The 16007-nt window shown below is 36.6% G+C and overlaps 1 protein-coding gene across 7 annotated transcripts; it reads left to right on the top strand.

Moving 5' to 3' along the window:
• The first annotated feature begins 7102 nt into the window (after window positions 1–7102).
• Window positions 7103–12161, top strand: LOC115756410. Of its 7 annotated transcripts, none has more exons than XM_048280580.1 (8): window positions 7103–7257; window positions 8162–8294; window positions 8446–9841; window positions 9966–10652; window positions 10733–10816; window positions 11009–11084; window positions 11209–11525; window positions 11611–12161. In XM_048280580.1, exons 3-8 carry the CDS (start codon window positions 8504–8506, stop codon window positions 11812–11814), a joined length of 2706 nt encoding a protein of 901 aa, XP_048136537.1. In that variant the 5' UTR covers window positions 7103–7257; window positions 8162–8294; window positions 8446–8503; the 3' UTR covers window positions 11815–12161. The 7 variants fall into 7 exon arrangements, with proteins under 7 accessions (XP_048136537.1, XP_048136541.1, XP_048136542.1 ...); XM_048280584.1 differs by having other exon boundaries at window positions 7105–7257; window positions 8125–8294; window positions 11614–12161; XM_030696176.2 differs by having other exon boundaries at window positions 7106–7257; window positions 8125–8294.
• The last annotated feature ends 3846 nt before the right edge of the window (window positions 12162–16007 follow it).

The following is a 16007-nucleotide window of genomic DNA, read 5'->3' as shown; positions in this document are numbered from 1 at the left end:
ATTCGACGCACAACCACAACGAAATAGAGCCTAAAAGTAACAAAGAGAAATCAAGACACAAGGTTTATTTTGGTTCACCCTTAAACTAAGGCTAACATCGAGCAGATGATTTCACTATAATTAGTATCTCATACCTCTTTGTCACATCACTTAATTACAAGTAAAAGAGAGTATATATAACAGTAGCTATTCATGAACAAAAACTCAAAATACCAATAAATTATGGGCTTAAATTATAAAAGCCATTCGGTATGATTTCCTGTTGATGAAAAGTATGAATCACACCCCAACATGATTTACTAAGGAAGAGAGATCTCGGAGGCGCTTCTATGGGGAGTCTCATCGTGCAAGCAAATTCAAAGATATTCTCACCGCCAATAGGTGTGCGACCTTGCTGGTAAAGAAATTGGGGGTAGGAGCGCTATTATCACAAGTGTGGTATTCCATTCCAGCACTCTACAAAGACGAAGATAAAAAAATTAGATAGAGGAGTGTTAGAAATAGGACAGAAAAAAAAAGTTCCCACCGAAAGGTACATAAGCCTACCTTTTGCTGGCTTGCGTGGCTGCCACGAATGTTAGTTTCACTTACGAATGTGACCTTCAATTTCGTATGGATGTGCGCATGTTTCTTCTTACTTCTTTCTTTGGCCAGATCGCACCAATAATTCATGATCGAATGGTTCCAGAATCGCTTCACTTTAAATTTCGGAATACAACTCGATCTCATATGATACTAAGGCTCCGTTTATTTCACAAAAAATAAAGGATTTGAAAAACATTTTTCTAAAAATGATAGCATAAATCACTTGAAATAATTAGTCTGTGAAAAATATTTTTATTACCGACGACAATTTGTGTTTAAACATTTGAGTAAATGATGATAAAATATTTCATTTCGATTATTAATTTTTAACATTTTTCACCTTACTTATGAGATAGAAGAAGCAACTATTGGTGAAAAAGCATCTTCTATGGCTCGGGATATTTTTCCTTCATTTATTTTTGTCAGCAATACTAGCGATCATATTATGAAAATGTCTTCCAAAATACTCATTTTCTATGAAGTAAACAGAACTTAAGTTTAAAACTTGGACACAGTGTGTCGCACGCTCAAACTATACAAATAAGAAGGGTAACACTAGGGGTGTCAATGGTTCAGGTTGATTTGACTTTTTTGAAAATCGAAGTGAACCGAACCATTGGGGTGTAAGCTTAGACTAAACTCAATCCTGTGCTGAACTGAACCAAAAATCTAGTTTAGTTAGGTGCTTGATTTTTATTTTTATTTTTATTTTTACTTTCTTTGCTTTTCTTTTTTCATTTTTGGTTCAAAGCCGGCAGAGCCGGTGGCCACTAGCTGAGTCTCACCATGCAAGCAAATTCAAAGATATTCTGTTAGCGGTTAGGTTCGATTTTCCAGTTGATTTTGTCACCCCTAGGCAACACTCGTCAAAGTTATTCTCGAGCTTTGATGAATTAATTAGTAAAACTCAGATCTGATGTTGGGCCTGGCTGAGAGAATCAACTTCCGGGCCATGAAAATGAGAATGCACGCGTGATCCTTCCAAGTTGTTTCACCTTTTCCTTCTTCGTGAAATCAAAGGTAATAATGTATGAAGGGCCTCCAGAATCTTTGATTGCCTGGATTATATGATGTGTTTAAAAGACTCAACTTCATCCCTCAATTGTTCATCACTCGCAAATTGAATGTTTTGCTCTAGTGTTCCTTTTGATGAGCAGGATAAGTGCACTGAAAGTCTTAAAATTTATCATGAAAGTGCAATTGAATATTAAAACTTATCAAATTGGTGCAATCAAATCCTTCGGTTAATTATATCTAGCTTGGCTAACAGAAAATGCTAGCATAGTTTTTTTTAATTGATTTTTCTATCCTATGTGGTGATGGCATGACCAAAACGCCAAAATTTGATTTTTTTAATACATATTTTATTTAAAATAAATTAAAAATAAGCAAACTTTAAAAAAAATTAAAAGGAAAACTCATGCGAGGGCTTGCAACCCTCGCCTCCCCACCGTCGTTGCGGGGGGCTAGCGTTGGTGGGGAAAGGGCATGCAACGGCAGTGGCAGCAACCCTCGCCTATGTTTTTTGCCTTATTGTTTTTGTATTTTTTAAATATTGTTTATTTTTTATTGTAACTTAAATGAAATTTGCATAAAAACAATTAGATTTTGATCAAAACGATGTCTTTTTTGCCACATAAGGTCCATGTAGAATAGAGAAAATAATATAAAAAATCACGTTAACATTTTCGTTAGTCAAATTGGAAGGAGTTAACAGAATGACTTGATTGCACCAATTTGGTAAGTTTTATGACTTAATTGTACGTTTTGAAGGTTTTAGGAATTAATTGCATTTTCGTAATAAGTATTATGACTTCTAATGCCCTTATTCCTTGGCGGGCCTTGGACCACTACAAGTGCTTCGTCTCTATCCCTCGAGCTGTGAGCTAAGTCTCACTTCTTTTTCGCATTGTCGTCACTATCATAAAACAAAAGAAAAAACTTTGATACCTGAAGTGAGATCTATAAGGGAAGAATTACCAAAAAAAAGTCTTAAAACTATTGCAATTATGTCAATTCAATCATAAACTTCTTTTTTTTTTGTTGATTCAATCCTAAATCTTTTGCAATTGTGTCAATTCAATCCGTCCGGTTAATTTTGGTCAGCCGACACTAGCTGTCCGGGGACATAATATTTTAATATTTTCATGAATTTTTTATTTCCTTTTTCCTTTCTTTTCTTTTCTTTTTCTTTCTTCTATTTTTTTCTTCCATCTTCCTCCTCTAGCCGGCCACCGGCAGCGATCAGCCAGAGGCAACGGCCAACCAACCTCGCCAGTCTTGCAAGGTTGTGCCTCACCCAGTCATGGCGAGGCTCAACGTCACCAGGCTAAAGAACCCTAGTTCGAAAATCTCATAAGAAGAAATCAGAGTATGGCCACCTTCGACCCACTACCCTCGCGAGATCGAAAATTTGCACGGAAATACGAAAACAGAGACGACCACACGAAAGACAAGGAGAAAAGGAAGAAACTTGCTATGTTTTTGCCGGTGAAGGGCATTCCATCATTGACAAATGCCCCCAGCATTGCTCCGGAAGAGAGGGAGAATCAAGAACACAAGTGAAAACTTTTCAGAGTGAGAGAGGCAGTTTCAATGGCGACCCATGATGGGTGTTGCAATTTCTGACATAAAGGGTCCTCTCATCGCCGAGCTAGGTCGGCCGGGCGATTAGATCTGGGCCGAAGAGGCTGGAGAAGAGAGTTAAAAATAATAATAAATAAATATAAATATAAATATAAATATTATTTAAAAAAAATATCACAATATTATGTTGCCGGCTAATGTCCACGTTAGCACCGACCAGCCAAAATTTATCGAATGGACTGAATTCACACAATTGCAAAAAGTTTAGGTTTGAATCGGCAAAAAAAAAAAAAGAGTATAGGACTGAATTAGCACAATTGCAATAAGTTTAGGACTTTTTTGATAATTTTCATGATCTATAAGTGATTTCGTTAGTAAGGTATCATTCTCGAGATGATGATGGGAGACGCTATCCATGCATGACCATTATTAAGGGTCATGACACTCGTAAGTTTTGAGTTAAACCTCGATGGAACATGCTACAGATTGATGAACAAGGAAATTTTACTTGGTTTAGGGATATCACTGGGATCAATGTTCATTCCAATTCTTTAGATGTTTAATTGCAATAGAACTAAGGCTTGTTAAGGCACATCAAGAATTATTCGGATTAGTGTTTAAGTTTTAATTCGAGTTATAAAGGTGAAGACAATAAGACACTCTCAATTATTGACTTTTCACGACAGTTGTTCATAATTAGTATTTTGATCTGCACAATTTTAATAAATGAGTCCAAAAAGCTTTTACGGTGCTATCGAATACTCTATCTTACTTTGATTTTTCCATTCTAAGTCATTTCATCACAAGCACATTTAATTTTATAAGGAAAATTACTAAAAAAATTATAAACCTATTGCAATTGTGTCAATTCATTCTTAAACTACTTTTCTTTGCCAATTGACTCGTAATTCTTTCTTTGTTTTTTAGTGTTTTTTTTTTTAATCTCAACATGGAGACTCCCAGAGCGTGTCGGTGCCTTTGTTATAGCAATCCTAAAGTAGCAAAATTCCTTCAATCCTTAGTATTGTACACCCACATGCATAAGACATTTATAGCACAGCCTATGCCCTTTACCGTTAATACGGAGCGATAGATAGAGGACGCTTTCAATGCTTTTCATAAAGAGGTACGCGGTTGACTTTATGTTGAAATTGGCGAGAGGCAAATGACACTGTACCACTAGGTTATATTGCTTCCCTGCTACTCGCCCATTTTTATAGTGTTCTACCTAGTTTAATGTCAGTTACTCAATATTCGGGAGACTTTGTGAGGTTTAGAATTTCCAAATAATCTAATTCGCAAGTTTATTTCATAATGAAATATTACATTATACATGTCAACATGATATATCTCAATACACTTAATCGCCCATATAAGTATTTAGATCCATTACACTTTGGTAAGTTATCTTGAATGTCTTGTTTTTGGATTCAAAATAGTGATGAGTTAAAAACATGGCATTTTTTAGGTAATTTAATTTTGAAACGACTATGATATGAGAAAAAATAACTTTAGGAAAAAATAATAAAATAATGTGAAATTAATTTCTTCAAGAGATTTGGACGGTGACATGATGAATGCGGTCGGTTTCAAGGTGGATATGTTTCAAAGAACCTAAAGCCTACCCTGTCATGGCTGGTATTGGAACCGAAAACGGACCCTAGTGACTTTGGAACCTGTTGGGGCTTTTTTTTTTCCTTTTCTTTTTCTTTTTGGTTTCATTTTATTATATATCGGTATACTTGTGACAAATTTACTCCAAATTATTTTTTTACCAACAAAAACCCTAAACTGCTACACCTTTGATAAATTTACCCCAAATTAGTATACCCGTGACAAATCTACCTCCCTTTTTATCATCAAATTTCTAATTTGGATGACATGTGACAAGTGTCCGATGTATACTTTAGGGTTTTTATCCTCTATTACTTACATTTGTATCAATTTGAGGTTTTTGTGGTATTAATCCAATTTAATGAAAACTAATTGAGGGTAAATTTGTTACATGTATATCAATTCGAGATTTTTGGTAGTCAAAATAATTAGTTTAGGGTAAATTTATTATAGATGTACCAGTTTTGGATTTTTGGTGGTCGGAAAGATTGTTTAGGGTAAATTTGTTATAGGTGTATCGGTTTGAAATTTTTTATGGTCCAAAAAATAAGTTGGATTAAATTTGTCACAGTGTACCAGGTTTGAGATTTTTTGTAATATTAATCCATATATATATATAATGCACATGCATAAAAAATGAATGCAATTCTTTTTTGTACTTGAGGATAATATATTAAACATATTCAATTTCTATAATATTTTCTATTTCAAAAAAAGAGTAAGAAAACTTAGGGTGGGGTGAACCGATTCAAGACTGGTTTGATTCCAAGTTCTACAATGGAACAAGCCTTGCAAGTTCTAGGTAGAATTGACGGGTTCAAGGTATAGATCGGGAATCGACTAGTCAAGGTCGATTCCCTAATTTTGGAATTAAGAACCTGATTGATCACTTCTTGTAAACTAGTCTTTCCAATTTTTGGAATGGGGAATCAGACTAATCTCCTTGTAAAATGGCCTTAAATCGATTGATTCCTGAAATATCATATGTCACGTATGCTCAAATAGATATGAGGCATCCTACATGCAGAGCAAATCAATTTGTTTCGCAAAAAATGAACCATTTGAAAAATATTTTCCAAAAAATAATCTCTTTTATTGCTTACAAAAATAAATAAAAACATATTCTCATCGTTCACAAAAATATTTATACATAAATCGTTGTTGATAATGAAAACATTTTCTATTGACTAATTGCTTCAGATAATACAAGCAATCATTTTTAAGAAAATATTTTTCAAATCGTTTATTTTTCGTGAAACAAACAGAGCATTAAGTGTGGATTTTTTCTTCGCAGCGTATGAATTATGAAATGTATGACAAAAAAACAGAGGGGTAGCGATATTTGCAATCCTTAAATGACTAAACCCACCCCCTTTTATACTTAAAAGATGAAACTGCCCTCAATTTTTCAATTACAATCTAAACTTGTGGCCAGTTGGCCACACTCCTCCTTTTTTTCTATTTAGGATATTTAAGCGTTTCACATATTTTGCTTTTTTAGCGTATTAAAGAATAGTTGCATTTTTCAGATATTCCTATAACGTTTTACATGCTCCATGTAAAATTATCTCGATGATAGTAAGAAAAAAAAAGAGACATTCTTTGATATATTATAAAATCGAAAAGTATCTTCTTCATCATACTTCTCTATTATTTTTGTCTCTCTTGTCTCAAGAGCTCACTTTGTTGGTGAACTTTTTATTAATTTCATTAGTCCAAAATATATGTCAAGTCTATTTATTTACCATACCAAAGAATTTATTTTTTCTTACTATATTGACGAGATACTTTTATTCAAAGGATTTGAGATGTTAAAGGAATATCTAGGAATATTTTGAGGTATTTGAATTTTTTTTAATAAACAGTTCATAGAGGATATTCATTTTTGTTAATCTAAAATGAAATTTTTAAAAAATTATTATTTTATGCAATGTCTTGATTTAATCAGTAATATATACATAAATTTGATCGACTATGTAGAAAAGAACTAAATTTCTTGAAAATTTCTCTTTTAGAAAAAAAAAATTATGATGAAATATAAAATTCTTAAATAAAAAAAATCAACATATAAAATTCTTAATTATGGTAAATAGACCCTCCAAAGATATATGAAAACTAATAAAAAGGAAAGTAAATAAATTTGGACCCGACAAATTTTTTTTTGGTCAAATGAACCGCCAATTAAAATTGTAATTTTATGATAGAGGGCAATTCTGTCTTTTTGAATAAAATTGAGTAGATTTAGTGATATAGGCGTGAAAATAGCGCCGTCCAAAAAAGAATAATGAAATAAAATCCAACTCTAGCTGTATTTGTATATTCAGACAAATTACATAGAAGCAACCAATAATCCGGTGCATTTCGCCTACACAGCTATCGTGCGCTCGTCAATCCCCTTCTTCGTCGAAAGGGCTTCCCGGAATCGTCTTCTTCCTCGTATCATTCCTCCACGCAGACCACACAACTTCCCTGGTATGGCTCTCTCTCTCTCTCTCTCTCTCTGCCCGCAAATTTCAGCTTCTGTATCTTCGAGCCCTTTATCTTCGCCTGAGCCTTTCTCGGTTGAAAAATGATCGGACTTTGAGACAAGGTGAAGAAACGATCCCGAATTGAGGTTATTCTCAATCTTTCTCCGAGCATTTTAGACGCGTTGATCAAGTAATTGCAGTCTCTAATGATCCATTTATACGGCAATGTGATAAAATTTACAACACCGAGTTGGCCGCTCGCTGTTGCCGATGACGAGTGTGTGTGGGGGATGGAATGACAGTGTGCCCCCGGCCTCTTAGTGGCGATGGCAACCTCATTGGCGTTTGGGCATTGGTAAAAGAAATGTTGCTTGAGTGATATGCAGAAAAGAAAAGGAAAGAGAAGCTGCGTATTGATTTGACTTCGTAAATGAACATTCTTTTGTATTTGGTGCCACTTTGCTCTCGTGAGTCGTTCTCGCCCAGAGACGTCAGGTTGGTCCTCGTTTAGCTTGTGACTTGGTGATCACAAGCACACATTGTTGGTTGGCATGTTCCAATGGGGCGATGCTTTGTTATGACTACGGCTAGTCGCTACCTTAGATTCAATTTACTGGGTGGAGTGTAAGTGTTTTCATGTCAACTTCCTTCACTAGTTATGATTCCGATGACTTGGAACAGAGACAGCCGTTTGCCTGTTCCATTTAACTGTTGAGTTTCATAAGTAATTGTCCGTGTCCGATCAGCTAGTGAGCAAAAAATTTCTAGCAGCTTTTAGCAAGTGGAGAATTTTCTCTTTTTACATGACACCACATGCCCATGTGTTGTCATTTGACATGATCACCAGAGTTTCACTTGGTCATTGCTGCAGGAGGGTCTATAAGGTTGTCCATTTTCATCTTGTGCAGATCTTTTCAATTCTATTTGTCAACTGAGAAAATCCGAGGATTTGAGTTAGTTGGAAGTCTAATCGAGGTGGAGGACTCAGGAAAATGTGTTGCTACTTCAATGTCAGGACATTCTCAGCGATAATACTGTGGGGTAAGACGCTCCTGAAAGTGGTGAAGTCTCTTAGTTGTGACCTACTCAACATTTACCGATAGATATTATTCTTGAAGCCCTTCTAATTTACTACGTTTAGTTGTTGAAGTGGCTATTTATTTGTATTTTGTGAATATTTTGTCTATGGCAGATGCGTATGTAATAAAATAGAGTTTTGGCTCTGCTTTCTTGCTGATACGAGCAAAGAAATGGCCTCAATGAGATCCACAGGATGTGTTGACCCTGGATGGGAGCATGGTATTGCACAAGATGAAAGAAAAAAGAAGGTTAAATGTAACTACTGTGGAAAAGTAGTTAGTGGAGGAATATTCAGATTGAAGCAGCACCTGGCTAGAATATCTGGAGAAGTAACTCACTGCGAAAAGGTTCCAGAAGAAGTATGTTCAAGTATGAGGAAGAACCTCGAAGGATGCCGTTCTAATCGGAAAAGAAGACAATCTGAGTATGAACAAGCAACTTTGGCTTTCAATTCCAACGGATATGATGATGGAGAAGAAGCAGCGTCAGTGTATAAGCATAAGGGAAAGAAAGTAGCAGATGATAGAGACTTGGTCATAAGATTTGCCCCTCTTCGGTCTCTTGGGTATGTAGACCCTGGGTGGGAACATTGTGTGGCTCAAGATGAAAAGAAGAAAAGGGTGAAATGCAATTACTGCGAGAAAATAATAAGCGGAGGAATCAACCGGTTTAAACAACATCTAGCCCGGATCCCTGGGGAAGTTTCGTACTGTGAAAAGGCTCCTGAAGATGTCTATCATAGAATGAAGGAGAATATGAAATGGCATAGAACAGGTAGAAGACTCCGAAAACCAGATACTAGGGAGATATCTGCATTTTACATGCACTCTGATAATGAGGAAGAGGATGAAGAGCAGACAGAAGGAATTTTGCAATGCATAAGCAAGGAAGTATTGGCTTTTGATGATAGAGCTTTGGAGAGTGACTTCAAAAATGCTACCAAGGGCAGGTTTGCTGGAGGAAGTGCAAATGACCCCGAGCACCTGTTAAAAAGGTCTAGATTGGATTCTGTTTTTCTAAATTCTCTTAAAAATCAGACATCATCTCACTACAAGCAATGCAAAAGAAAGGTGGGCGCTGATAGAAAAGGCCGCAAGGAAGTGATATCTGCAATCTGTAGATTCTTCTATCATGCAGGAATCCCTGCCGATGCTGCGGATTCTCCGTACTTCCATAGAATGTTAGATTTAGTTGGTCAATATGGGCAGAGTCTAAAGGGTCCATCCAGTCGATTGATAACTGGCCGATTTCTTCAGGATGAGATCGCATCTATAAGGGAGCATTTAGATGACTTAAGGGCGTCATGGGCCACTACTGGGTGTTCTATAATGGCTGATACATGGAAGGATTTGCAGGGGAACATTGTGATAAACCTCTTGGTCTCCTGCCCTCGTGGTGTTTATTTTGTTTCCTCGGTTGATGCCACAGATATAATCAACGATTATGAAAAACTTTTTATGTTATTGGATAGTGTAGTGGACGAGATAGGAGAGGAGAACGTAGTCCAGGTACTTAATCCATCAATTTTTGTCCGTCACTTTTCCTTCCTTTCCTTTTTCTTTCACTGTATGTCTTCAGTTAATTGTCTGCTTGCTTAGGAGGCTTTTGTCTTATCCTCTTGACCTGAAGCAGGTACTTACCAGAGACACAGAGAATTTTATAGCCGCAGGGAAGATGCTTGAAGAACGAAGGAAGAATTTATTCTGGACTCCTTGTGCTGTGTATTGCATTGATCAAATGCTGGAGGATTTTCTAAAGATAAAATGGATTGCAGAATGCTTTGACAAAGCAAAAAAGATCACAAAGTTCGTGTATAACACTGGATGGCTCTTGAATTTTATGAAGAAAGAACATACTGGAGGGAAGGAACTTCTGGTGCCAGGTCTCACAAAATTTTCCACTAGCTTTTTCACCTTAGAAAGTCTGTTTGATCAAAGAATTGACCTCAAGAGAATGTTTCAGTCAAATAAATGGCATTCTTCTAGGGTTTCCAAAAGCGAGGATGGTAAAGAAGTGGAGAGAATTGTCTTAAATGTGGCATTCTGGAAGAAGATGCAGTATTTAAAGAAATCTTTAGAGCCGGTGATGCAAGTTTTGCAAAAGATAGACAGCTTGGAAAGTCGGTCGATTTCCTATGTATATAATGACATGTATAGAGCTGGACTGGCCATTAAAGCCATTGTTGGTGATGATGTACGAAAGTATGGGCCTCTGTGGAGTGTCGTAGACAGCCATTCAAGCTCATCGTTCCATCATCCTCTTTATGTGGCTGCCTATTTTCTTAATCCCTCTTATCGTTATCGTCATGATTTTGTATTGGTATGAGACTAATGTGGCTGTCATTTCTTATCATACTTCACTTTTGAAGCTTTGTTCTTACCCCATCCTATTCATTACAGCATCCTGAAGTTATCCGTGGTCTGAATGAGTGTATTGTTCGACTAGAACCAGATAGTGCAAAAAGAATCTCTGCATCAATGCAGGTAAAAGACCTTGTTTCCCAATTCCATGCATGTGATTCGTGTTTTGAGACTCTTTGCTGATCATGGTCATTTGAGGTTAGAGTATTCGACAAGCTGTAACAATGGCTTCTGCTGCTATTCATCGATGCTGCACATAAGCTTCTCTCTTCAAACTGTTAAGTTCCTTGACTGATGGTTTCATTTTCTTACTAGATTCCGGACTTTGTTTCTGCAAAAGCTGACTTTGGGACTGATTTGGCTGTAAGTACTAGGGCCGAACTCGATCCAGGTTATACAGCGGTGACCTCACATGTTAATGGTCAAGCATTTCAGTTAAATAAGTTTTACTACATAGAGACTGCAAAAGATTATTGCTGATAGAGTTTTGCGCCGTTGATTTATTTTTGCAATAGCTGCATGGTGGCAGCAACATGGGATAAGCTGCCTTGATCTACAGCGGATCGCCATACGTATACTGAGCCAAACTTGTTCGTCCATCGGATGCAAACATACATGGAGCATATTTGATCAAGTCCACAGCAAAAGGCATAACAGTCTTTCCCGGAAGAGATGGAATGATCTTGCCTATGTTCACTATAACTTGCGTCTGAGAGAACATCAACTTGGGAGAAATGCGGATGATTTGGTCACATTTGACAGTGGGATTCTGGAAATGTTATTGGATGACTGGATTGTGGCAACAGAGAGACAATCGGAGCCAGAAAATGAGGTAAGCTCAAACAAAGTTTCTGTTCATTAAATTCCTTGTTATTCTAAAAGTAGTGAAATTTTGAATCTGTTTTGGCTTGATTTAGGAGATTGTTTACAATGACTTGGAGCAATTTTATGTGGATGACAATGAAGAGACATTTAATGAGAATGACAATGAAGAAAAGCCGCCTGTAGAAATGGTTGCTTTGGCTAATGTCATTGAACCTTTTGAAGTTAATTCTGTTGGTGGAGCTGTTACAACTGATGATGATGATCTCGATTTTTTTGACGATGATTTGACGGATTAACACATCTGCATGCGGGTCACAATTAGTTAGAGGTATTTGTAACATATGCATATATTATAAGATATAGGTGAATCCCCGACTTCTGAAGTCTTGTGACAGATGGTCTGGTGCATTTGGAAACCTTTGTCTTCTCGTTACAGCTTGTGATATAGTCATATTTCATTTCCCTTTCCGTGGTAATATGGTTTTCCCAATCCTCCCTTTACGAACTTGTAAGAGCGTGGGGACTCTTGGGGCTAAGTATTAAGGATTGCCGGTCATGGGGGCTTTGAGGATATTGAACCTTTAATATTTCTTGAGAGTTTGGAAGAATAGACTGATGCCACAACAAGATTTTCTCATGTGGAGACCATATGACCATGAAAGTCTAGCCTCGTTCGGATATCTCATTACCAGTACTGAATGGGAGGTATCTTCCCGTTACCTTTTGAGTTTTCACTTGCCAGATCTCCAGTTTTCTGCGAGTAGCCTTCTCCCTCCACGGTGGTATGTTTCACATAGGCGGCTTACGTGTTGGTCCCTTAGACAGGTAATGGTTTCAAGTACGAGGAGGTGCTGTCTTTCCAAGCTAAAACATGGTTGGGGTCTTTGTATTATCGTTGTCGAGCTGCTCGCGATGCATTTTGCAAGACGAGTCTACTCTACGTTAACCATCTATCATCTGGTGTCAAACTCAATCTCGGGTTTGTCACAAACAATAATAATAATAATAATCTCGGGCACACTAAAAATTGGTTCTTAGAATTGGTTGGTACTACTATGCGGCAGACTCTACTTCGAACCTTACCACTTGTTTAAAAGTGTTTTTGCTGTTTGTCAGGTCACTTTTGTCTTTGTGAATCTGTCATGCAGATGCAACTAGGGAAGTTGCATGTGATCTATGATTGAGCATCCTCCGCTTTGAACATTCTGTCATTTAAAATCAACCGAATGGGGGGGCCTCTGATCAAGAAATTTGTACCGACATACCGATATCCACAAAGACCAAACGGTGCACGAACCTTTTGACTCCTCTTTTTTTATTTTGTTTTTGGGCCAGTGAAAAAGCTTCCGACTTGAGCTGTTTAAGAACGTGGGATAAAAAGCACGCTGAGCCGCCGCACCAAAAATTCGCCAAATTCTAACGCAAGTTGACTTCCTATCGGCCCACTGGAAGTTCCAACCCCTTGGAGCTACCCAAAAAAAATTAGGTCCGAAAGCTCGGCCACGACACCTCGAAGTCGGCGAACATCCTTTTTCCGCGGTGAAAAGGAAAACCCTTTCGCTTGCACCATCACCTCGGCCGACATATGCGGCGCCATCGTTTGACTCTTTAATATCGTCTGAACATCTCCGACTTAATAGCCTACCTTGACTTTTACATTGACGCGAAGGGCGCGTTTGTTGCAGGGTAAATTTCATGACAAAAGAAGATGCTCTGGGGAAATCGTTTTTCAATAAAAAAAATTTTTGTTTTTCGGATCAGGAAATTCATTTTCCTAACTCTCACATTTAATATTTTTTTCAAAATTTTCTATTATTTTTTCTCTTTTTTTCCTTTGTTTTTTGTTGCCTTCTCTCAGCGGCCAGCGAGGGCTGAGGTCCTCGCCGGCTGCTGATAAAAGAGAAACTGGAAAAGAAGAGAGAGAGAGAGAGAGAGAGAGAACAAACAAAATTAAAAAGATACTCAAATATTATTAAAAATTATTCATGCCAGCGATTTTCGGCCAAGCATAACTCAATTAGAAAAAAGTGAAAAGATTTAGAACTGCATTGATAAACTTCAAATGTTTAGAACTGAATTGATAAAAATATAATAAGCTTATGATTTTTTGGATAATTTTCTCGCATCTTAGAATACCCAAAAGGGGTACATATCCATGCTGATATATATATACACACACATTAAATATCTACAATAAGTAGTTGTTGCTTGTGGTGTTGAAGTCTATTAGTGTTAGTTGAGTTGTGTTGAAGAAAATCACTTGGGAAGTAGTTAAAGTTTCTAATTGTAGATGAGTCCGCGTTGAACCTCGTAGATATTTCTTTTGTACCTTGTCGGTGGGAATCTCTATATATGGGCTGCCCACCTTCTTATTTTGTCTAGAGTTGTAGAGAATAGATAGAAAAGAAAGCACGAAGGAGGGTGAGTCTCCATTGGTGAGAAAAATGAGGTGAGTGTGGGAGTGTTGTGAGGAACTTGTGAGTGACTGTGTCAAAAATATGGGGAGAATTATAAAAAAAAAGTCTTAAATTTATTATGATCATATCAATTCATTTCTAAACTTTTTTTTGACAAATTCAGTCATAAACATTTTACAATTATGTCAATTCAGTCCAGCAGCCAATGAGGGCTCGCGGGACCTCGCCTAGGGGCTGGTGGCCAGCAAGAGGCCGCCGGCCTAAACCCTAAAAAAATGAAAAGAAAAAAAAGACATAAAAAAATAAATATATATAAAATAATTCAAAGGATTTAAAAAATATTAAGACATTATTAAAATTTTGCCATGTCGGCGTCGCCAGCCAAATGGACTGAATTGGTATAATTACAAAAGGTTTAGAATCGAACCGACACAATTATCATTGATTTGGGACCTCCTTGATAATTTTCTCGTGAAATATGAGTGTATTTATGATATATATTTTATAAAGAATGAAGGTATTTTTGCTATTTTGAGGAATAGCAATACAAGTCTCACGTAATAAGTGGTATTGAAACATGCTACGTAGTTCTACGTGCTATTCATTTTAGTTTGATTTCGGATTTGACTTGCTAAGCTAGACAGAATTCAGAACTAGCCATTTATTTTATTTTTAATTCTAAATGGTCACTAAGCGCATGCATGGTAACACTTTTGAAAATAAATTTCTGCTCAATAAGTACTTCTACAGTAGAAATTCGTTTAATAATGTAACTTTTGAAGCAAAAATCCTTTTGGTTGCACAGTATTTTATTTCTACTTCTTGAGCAAATTTCTACTTCTGAAACTATTTTTGAGCCAATTTTAGACGTTCAAAAAAGTTACTTCTCTTTCAAAAGTAGAAATCTCTCAACATTAATATTTCTCTCACTTCACTTCAAGCTCTTTTAATTTTCAGCGCCTCTCTCTCTCAAACATGCCTCCACCCTCGCCGACCTCCGCCGGTGGTCGCCGCCCGCCACACCGACTACCACCTGCCGCCACCCACCACCGTTGTCCATCGCCGACCACGCCCATTGCTGCCCACCGTCGCACCACCGCCGGGTTGCCGTCTCTAGCTACCGGAGTAAAAAACAAATAATGATTTTTTTATTTTAAAAAAGATTAAATTTTTTAAGAATAAGATTTATTTTTTAAAAAATTAAAAATGAAGTACAAATTTTTTGGCCGCCAACAATAATTTATATAGAAGATTTTGTGTTAATAATTTTCCAGAAGTAAAAATTTTCAATCGTTAGCAAATGATTTTCTATGATCAAAAGTTAACTTCTAGAGTATAAATAGAAAAATCAACTTCTACTCAAAATCAAAAGTAGAAAAATCAACTTCTGATCAGAAATTGATTTCTAAAGCAGAAATGTTGTCATGCGCGCCCTCAACTTTTATAGGAAGGGACACCGTATGTGGACCCGACGCTGTTAAAAATTGCTTATTTGAAACATTCACCATTAAATATCATTGCTACATTTTATATTGTTTTTCAAATGCTAATGTAGAGTGGATAGGCAGAATTTTTTTTTTACATTGTAAAAATGATCTCTTCCCATGCACAAGTTTGCAATCTTCTTTACCGTGAAATTAATGAGTTATATAACATGTGACAATTAACGGGTGTATCAATTTGAGATTTTTACCATCTATTTGTCATAAGTGTACCGATTTGAAATTTTTCATGATATTAACCCAATCTAACGAAAATTAAAGGGAGAATAAATTTGTGACAAGTGACGGGTGTACTAGTTTAAGATTTTTTATAGTAAAAAAATAAATTTTGGGTAATTTTGTCGCAGGTGTACCGGTTTGAGATTCTTTGTGATTGAATGATTAATTTGAGGTAAATTTATCATAAATATGTCAATTTGAGATTTTCCGTGATGTTAACTATGGGTCCTTTTGGAAATACAGAGTAGAGACACTAACTTTTGATTTCGAGCAAATGTGGAGATGTCATTGTAGAAGTAAAAGTCCCGGTTAAGAGCTCGAAACAGACCCGATTCAGGAAACCCAATTGGC

This window comes from Rhodamnia argentea, chromosome 6 (genome assembly GCF_020921035.1).
Source record: "Rhodamnia argentea isolate NSW1041297 chromosome 6, ASM2092103v1, whole genome shotgun sequence".
Lineage (NCBI taxonomy): Eukaryota > Viridiplantae > Streptophyta > Magnoliopsida > Myrtales > Myrtaceae > Rhodamnia > Rhodamnia argentea.
The sequence above is the reverse complement of the archived record's forward strand: the minus strand, read 5'-3'. Positions and strand labels throughout refer to the sequence as shown.

What these genes read in the sequence shown, in the direction of transcription:
- LOC115756410 (XM_048280580.1), top strand. Translation starts at nt 8,504, where the DNA reads ATGGCCTCAATGAGATCCACAGGATGTGTTGACCCTGGATGGGAGCAT. An exon ending in ATCGTCATGATTTTGTATTG is followed by an intron (nt 10,653 to 10,732) that starts GTATGAGACTAA and finishes TATTCATTACAG; the next exon opens with CATCCTGAAGTTATCCGTGG. An exon ending in AATCGGAGCCAGAAAATGAG is followed by an intron (nt 11,526 to 11,610) that starts GTAAGCTCAAAC and finishes GGCTTGATTTAG; the next exon opens with GAGATTGTTTACAATGACTT.